This window comes from Camelina sativa, chromosome 20 (genome assembly GCF_000633955.1).
Source record: "Camelina sativa cultivar DH55 chromosome 20, Cs, whole genome shotgun sequence".
In the NCBI taxonomy this organism is placed as follows: domain Eukaryota; kingdom Viridiplantae; phylum Streptophyta; class Magnoliopsida; order Brassicales; family Brassicaceae; genus Camelina; species Camelina sativa.
The window spans coordinates 14,903,746-14,912,233 of NC_025704.1; the positions used below are offsets into that span (position 1 = coordinate 14,903,746).

Consider the following 8,488-nt stretch of genomic DNA (forward strand, 5'->3'; position numbering starts at 1 on the left):
TCTCCCGCACCTGAGTCCAGCATAACGGTGTACGACACGGCCTCCCATACAAAGCCTCATAAGGAGCCATCCCAATACTCACCTGATAACTGTTGTTGTAAGCAAACTCTACCAGGTTCAGGTGATCTGCCCAATGGCCACCCCAATCCAAAACACACATCCTCAGCAAATCCTCCAACGTCTGGGTCATCCTCCCTGACTGTCCATATGTCTGGGGATGATAAGCTGTACTCATATGCACCTTAGTGCCCATCTCTGCCTGAAATGCCTTCCAGAAAACCGAAGTAAACTTAGAATCCCTATCAGACACAATACTCGCTGGCACCCCGTGCAACCTAACTATCTCCCTCACATACTTCTTAGCCAAAACCGCTACTCCATTAGTCTTCTTAATGGCCAGAAAATGTGCTGACTTAGTCAACCGGTCCACAATGACCCAAATAGCCTCAAACATCCTGGACACTGGCAAACCCACCATGAAGTCCATAGTAATCATATCCCAATTCCACTCAGGAATGGGTAGACTCTTCAGTAACCCGCCTGGAACCTGATGCTCAGCCTTCACTAGCTGACACACATCGCACCTCGCGATCCAACTAGTTACATCATTCTTCATCCCGACCCAGTGATAGTACCTCTTGAGATCACGATACATCTTAGTCGTTCCTGGATTAATAGAAAATCTGCTCGCATGAGCCTCTCTCAGGATCTCCTGCCTCAACTCCTCTTCCTTGGGCACACAAATCCGACCGTGCACCAAGATAGTACCATTATCCGAGACCTGATACTCTGANGTCATCCTCCCTGACTGTCCATATGTCTGGGGATGATAAGCTGTACTCATATGCACCTTAGTGCCCATCTCTGCCTGAAATGCCTTCCAGAAAACCGAAGTAAACTTAGAATCCCTATCAGACACAATACTCGCTGGCACCCCGTGCAACCTAACTATCTCCCTCACATACTTCTTAGCCAAAACCGCTACTCCATTAGTCTTCTTAATGGCCAGAAAATGTGCTGACTTAGTCAACCGGTCCACAATGACCCAAATAGCCTCAAACATCCTGGACACTGGCAAACCCACCATGAAGTCCATAGTAATCATATCCCAATTCCACTCAGGAATGGGTAGACTCTTCAGTAACCCGCCTGGAACCTGATGCTCAGCCTTCACTAGCTGACACACATCGCACCTCGCGATCCAACTAGTTACATCATTCTTCATCCCGACCCAGTGATAGTACCTCTTGAGATCACGATACATCTTAGTCGTTCCTGGATTAATAGAAAATCTGCTCGCATGAGCCTCTCTCAGGATCTCCTGCCTCAACTCCTCTTCCTTGGGCACACAAATCCGACCGTGCACCAAGATAGTACCATTATCCGAGACCTGATACTCTGAATCCACATCCTTTGAGGCATTAACCAGCCCCAAATCCTTCTTCTGAGCCAACCGCACCCTACTCAGAAGATCTGCTCTATCAACCGCCTCCAAGCCCAACGGTTCCTGTGAAACAGCACACAACCTNGTGCAACCTAACTATCTCCCTCACATACTTCTTAGCCAAAACCGCTACTCCATTAGTCTTCTTAATGGCCAGAAAATGTGCTGACTTAGTCAACCGGTCCACAATGACCCAAATAGCCTCAAACATCCTGGACACTGGCAAACCCACCATGAAGTCCATAGTAATCATATCCCAATTCCACTCAGGAATGGGTAGACTCTTCAGTAACCCGCCTGGAACCTGATGCTCAGCCTTCACTAGCTGACACACATCGCACCTCGCGATCCAACTAGTTACATCATTCTTCATCCCGACCCAGTGATAGTACCTCTTGAGATCACGATACATCTTAGTCGTTCCTGGATTAATAGAAAATCTGCTCGCATGAGCCTCTCTCAGGATCTCCTGCCTCAACTCCTCTTCCTTGGGCACACAAATCCGACCGTGCACCAAGATAGTACCATTATCCGAGACCTGATACTCTGAATCCACATCCTTTGAGGCATTAACCAGCCCCAAATCCTTCTTCTGAGCCAACCGCACCCTACTCAGAAGATCTGCTCTATCAACCGCCTCCAAGCCCAACGGTTCCTGTGAAACAGCACACAACCTCAACGCACTGATCTCTCCTACCACAAACTCCATCTCCTGCTCCTGAGACGAAGCTACCCTCTTCCCACTCAGAGCATCTGCAACTGTGTTAGCCTTACCAGGATGATAGACTATCTCTAAATCATAATCCGCCACCAGCTCCATCCACTGCCTCTGCCTCAAGTTCAGCTCGGGCTGAGTGAATATATACTTTAGGCTCTTATGATCTGTAAACACCTATACCTTTGCACCATAAAGATAAGATCTCCAAATCTTCAGGGCAAAAACTACAGCAGCCATCTCCAAATCATGAGTAGGATAGTTTCCCTCATGCTTCCGCAACTGCCGCGAAGCGTAGGCAATCACCATCCTATGCTGCATCAACACACACCCCAAACCAACTCTGGATGCATCAGTATAAACTACATAGGGTTCTCCCTGCTCAGGCAAAGCCAACACTGGCGTAGTAGTCAACATCTCCATAAGGCTTTCGGAGCCCTCCTCACACTCCTGTGACCACACAAAAGGAACATCCTTCCCTGTCAACTTAGTCATAGGGAGTGCTCTACTTGCAAAACCCTGTACAAACCTCCTATAATATCCTGCCAAACCAAGAAAACTCCTGATCTCTGTGGCATTCTGCGGTCTAGGCCAACCTCTGATAGCCTGAATCTTCTCCGGATCTACAGAAACCCCCTCTGCAGAAACAATGTGGCCTAGAAAACCCATCTCACACTGCCAAAAACTACACTTGCTCAGCTTCGCAAACAACTTCTGCTCCCGTAGCTTCTCAAGAACTGCCATCAAATGCTCTGCATGCTCGTTAGGACTCTTAGAATAAACCAGGATATCATCGATGAAAATGATGATAGACACATCCAGAAACTCCTGAAACACGCTGTTCATCAATCTCATAAACGCTGCTGGCACATTAGTAAACCCGAAAGGCATCACCACAGACTCATAATGCCCATACCTCGTCCTGAAAGCCGTCTTCCTCACATCTACCTCATCTATCGGTATTTGATGATAACCCGACGCCAGATCTACCTTGGAGAACCAAGTAGCACCCCTCAACTGATCCAATAACTCATCGATCCTAGGAAGAGGGTACTTGTTCTTCACAGTGACCCAGTTCAAACCTCGATAATCCATACACAACTGGAAACTCCCATCCTTCTTCTTCACAAACAACACCGGCTCTCCCCACGGTGATACACTAGGACGGATGAATTCCTTACTCAACAAATCCTCGAGCTGCTTCTCCAGCTCTGCCATCTCTGCTGGAGCCATTCGGTAAGGAGCCTTGGATAACGGTGTTGTCCCCGGTTCCAGTTCAATAGTAAAAAGATCCGACCGAGATGGTGGTTATCCCTGCAATGACTGAAACACATCCTCAAACTCCTCCACTACTGGAATACCGCTAACCGTAGACTTCCTCACTGAATCTGGCATAGATATAGTAACCAGATAAGCCTCACGACCCTTCTCGCTCATCTTCTAAGCCTGAATGGCTGTGATCACGAGACTCCCTGAAGTCGGTCTAATACCCTGAAAAACCAACATCCCTCCTGGATGTTCAAACTCCACTCTACCCCGATGGCAATCCAAATGCACCATATGCCGATGCAACCTATCCATCCTGATAATAACATCATACAACTCCACTGGACTGATAAGTAAATCCGCTGGCCACGACTCTCATGCGATCTGAATATCAACTCCTCTAACTCGTCCAACAACTCTTAGGAACTTGCCTCCCGCAACTCTGACAACTCCTGTACGCTCCTCGGGATCTCCTCTGATTCCCGCACTCTCTGCACACTCTGGAGTAATGAAGCTATGAGAAGCTCCAGAATCAAACATAACGTGGGACTTAAACCCGCCCACCAACAAAGTCCCTACATAAACCTCATGTGTTGAGAACCTAACACTTTATCACAGGAAAACATAAAATCTGAACCTACTAAAAATTCACAAAGCTTAGTTACCAGAAATTATACCTGTGATCGCCCCGGCACTGGTTCCACCAGTCTTTGCAGTCGTGTAAACCCGTGGCGCTTGCTCAATCCGTGCCACCTGCTGACCTCCAGGCTGCACCTGCTGCAACACTGCCACTACTGCCGGCTGCAACTTTGGGCACAAAGGCCTGATGTGCCCTTGCTCCCTACAATGATAGCATACACGAACCCCTGCCGTCAGAGCACTCCTCCTGGGACAGCTAGCAAACTTGTGATTCTTGCTCCCACACTTGAAGCAACTCGCACCACTCGACGTCTACATAGTCTCCCACCTCCTCTTGGTTCCCTGCATAGGCTTGCCGCCCCTGCTAGAACCTCCATGATGTTGAGCCTTACTAGGCTGAACTGCTGGACTAACCGGCACTAACTGTGCCCGGATATCCTCCTCAATCTCTGCTGCAGTCTCAACCAGCTCTGTACGCGTAGCATAACTACGTCCTCTACAATGGACCCTCAAGTCATCACAAAGAGCCCTCATAAACCACATGATCTGGGCCTCCTCAGGCTCCATAACCCGACCCCCATAACATAGAAGCCGACTGAACTCCAAGTCCAGCTCCCGTACTGACCGTGTCCCTTGGGACAACTGAAGGAATTGCACCTCCAACCGGTCCAATGCCTCTCTAGGAAAATACTTGCGGTTGAACTCCAAGACGAAGTCAGCCCAAGTCATCTACCTCTGCACTCTCCTAGCAGCCACTGATATCCACCACACCTGAGCATCACCAACCAGATGATGGACCCCTATGTCCACCAAAAACTCCTAAGGACATCTCAGAGTATGGAAGTTACGTTCCACACTCGTCCTCCACGCATCTGCTGCAGTAGGATCTGTACCACCCGAAAACCGCGTAGTCTCGATGCCCTTCATCTCCTTGAGCATGGAAAAATAACGTCCATGTGCTCCTGCATCCGCAGCCACTGGCTGGCGCTCCTCCACCACCACTAGTGGCACTCCCTGAACCTGAGTCGGTACCACTGCTGGCAACCGCTCCAACAACTGTGCTAGCATAGCTGATAACATCATTATTTTACCCATTTTAGCTATAGTTTTATTATGCATTTAGGATGAGTTTGATATGACTTCAAGGATTTAATGTCTATTATCAAGTATTTTGGGTTTCAAGAAGGTTTTACAGGTTTTATAGCAAAAAGGACCAAAAGGCAAGGAAAATACGTTTTAGGAAAGTTTCAGAGCTTTACAGTACGAGCAACGTTTGAAGAACTTCCAAAACTCATATTTCGACGTACTTGGTGTCTATGGAAAGCTGAAAGAGTCATCTTTCTCTTCGAAGTGGAATAAAGTCGATCCATACAACTATCCGGATGATATGCCCGATTTACCTAGACGTACCTTAAACCGACCTAAGAAGAACCATCAAGCCCATGGGCTTTAATTTGAAGGCCTGATCACCGACCACCACGGCGGCCCAGTCCAAATCTTCACCACCGTTCTAGAAGCTTCCTACGCCGCCCTTGCCATGCACTTATCAAGAGAAGACGTTTCTACCCTTACAAAACCCCAAACCTAGACAGTTGCCTATAAATACTCTTCTAAACCTTAGGGTTTAGAGTGTGCAATCATAGGAGAAGCCAAGAGACACGACCAGAGGAGCAGCCGACGTCCAGACCTCTCCCTTGTCACTCTCTTTGAAGCTTTGAGATCCACCAAACTCTTTCTCTTTCTCTTGTTCGTTTGATACACTAGTTTTCTTAATGAGAAGTCTTTACATCTTGTACTTGATTCTAAGAAGTAATCTCTAAACCTTATTCTTACTTTTTATTTATTTATGTTTATGAGTTTATTAAACCTTGCTTTGAGGATTCCCTTAAACATTCTAGAGTAGTTTTCTAGTTGGGTTTAAAGGGATAAATCAAAGGGGGGAGATGATCTTAGTTTAGGTGACAATTTTTAGGGTTTGTTAGATTTAAATTCTGTTTATTCTATGCTTTAATTCTAAGTCTTTGCTTAATGCTTTAAGTTAGCCTCATCAACTAACTATGATCTAAAGTGTGTGTGCTTTGCCAAAAGCTTGCATGTGTGCTTGACTTAGCTTAGATGTGTGGGGAGACATAGGAAGCACATACACCTTACCTATGGAATTCCATGGATGTTAGTCGAACCTGTTTTAAATGCTTTGATCTATGCGTTGTAGCCTGCGACAGTTGAGTTACGGGGTGTAGTGATCTTAGACGGTTAGCTTGAGAACTTTAAGTTAACGGTTTATTAGTGTTTTGTAGTCCGAGTTTTAGATAAACAAACCAACCCTAAAATTTCCTAGATAGATAGATCATTGAACCCCTGCGATTTCCCCTTGATACCCTACGTTTGTCTCATTTATTTTACTTGCATTTTTATCATCGTTTATTTGCTTGCTTTCCGTGACAACAAAACCCCCCCTTTTTATTGAGTCCTAGCCTTACTTACCTCTGTCGGATTCTCTAAACATCAACTCTCTCTCTGTGGGATCGATCCTTAAATACTACTACTGATTAGCTGTGCACTTTCAGCAATTGTGTGGTCTTTTAAGGTAAAAGATTTGAAGTGAAAAACCACAGACATCAATAGCCGCAAAGTCAACACTAGGGACTCCACCTGCTGGGAATCTCACACCCGGGACCCTATCATCACCGGCCACTGGAGTATCAACTCCGCCCCTTCCGGCCACACTCATGGAATCCTCCTGGACACCCTGCGACTCGCCAACACCCTCAGCTGTCACACTCTCGTCCGCAGTCTCACTCACTGCTAGGCCTCTGCCCCTACCACGACCACCTCCGCGTCCACGACCACGTCCGCGTCCACGAGCACGACCAGCAACTGCACCATCTCTAGCCATCTGCACTACCATGGACAGAAGACTAAGCAAACAATTATATTATTACACAGAAACATAAACTCACCATGGAATACCAAAGTAGGCTCGAAGAGGATGTTCTAGGACTCCATGCCACACATAATTGACTAACTCACATAATCAATCAAAGCATGCAAATCCCAAACATCTACAGCACAAAGCCTAGTGAACCCAAACCTAGAAATGTAAGGACTCTGATACCAAACTGAAAGGACCCAACTTTCTTAAAAAATAATAAATAAAAAATATATAAAATAAATATAATATAATAAATAAACTACAACTTGTGGTCAGATACCCACTAGCCACCTAACCACAATCACATTCAACAGTAGAAATAACCAGTATCAATATCCAATAGAATAACCAATAATAATCCAATAACAAACATTCATTCCAAATCATAAACTAATAATCCAATCAACATAAACTAGAGAACCATCAATCCTAAACAATATTCTAGGACTCAACTCTAGCAACCTAACAGAAGCCAGACAACCAAGCGAACCACTAGAACAACCTCCTCTTCATTGCCTTGATTCCACAGTCACACTTTGCCTTTACCTGCACCACAAACACAACTTGCAATGCATGAGTATTTTATAAACACTCAGTAAGGCAATCCTCCCATCTACTGGGCTATACACACAAGCAATAGAGACATCTCTAACCATCAACCAAAAATCAACAATCAACAATAACAAACCAGGACTCTGCATCGACCGACACCAACATGCATCGACCGACACAAGGTTGCATCGACCGATGCTAGATGCACATGCATCGATCGACACTCGCACTGCATCGACCGACGCATGCTCGACATAACACGAAAACCCTAGGTTTTACGCGCCGTCCTCGCACTTGCATCGACCGACGCACAAAGTGCATTGACCGATGCAATGCCGAGCATCGTGTTTTCCCCGAAGCTTCTCACCGGATCTTCGTTCCTACAACCACAAAACTCGATCCCAAGCCACAAGAAAGCTTCCTAACGTCCCAATTATCAATCTAACAATCCTAACAACACATAACAAGCAAATCAGAGAGATCTCTAGCTTAGATAAGAAATGGTCATGCACTTACCTTTGCCAAGAAGATTTTGAACCTTAAACAAGCAAAACAACACTCCTAGGAAGCTCCTACAACGATCCTAGCTACTGATCTCTACACGAACAGCCTCAAATCTCCAGAAATCACCAAGAACACTCAAGAACACTTAGGGAACTTTTCTCTCTTTTGTTTTCTCTCAAAAATGGCCAAATCCGTCGAATGAGACAAAAACACAACTTAAGGGTTTCCTAACCCAAAACGCAGCGTTTAACTTAAGTCAAAACGCAAAAAGTTGAACCTGCATCGACCGATGCACCATCTGCATCGACCGATGCAATCCCCTAAACCGGGATATCGGTTTGCGGATGTTATAGATCTACGGAAGGTCACCTCTAGGTGATAGACTCACGCTCCAGGCATTATTTGCTCTCGACTTTTGGACTTTCCTTTACCCATA

The 8,488-nt window shown here is 46.0% G+C and overlaps 1 protein-coding gene across 1 annotated transcript; it reads right to left on the reverse strand.

The window, feature by feature from the left end:
* LOC109131193 (RNA-directed DNA polymerase homolog) lies at nucleotides 2,853-3,596 on the reverse strand (the record flags this gene model as incomplete). Its single annotated transcript, XM_019241877.1, has 2 exons — nucleotides 3,528-3,596; nucleotides 2,853-3,281 (listed from the first exon to the last, which is right to left on the reverse strand). Coding segments are annotated over exons 1-2 (498 nt in total), but the record flags the coding sequence as incomplete, so codon positions are not given.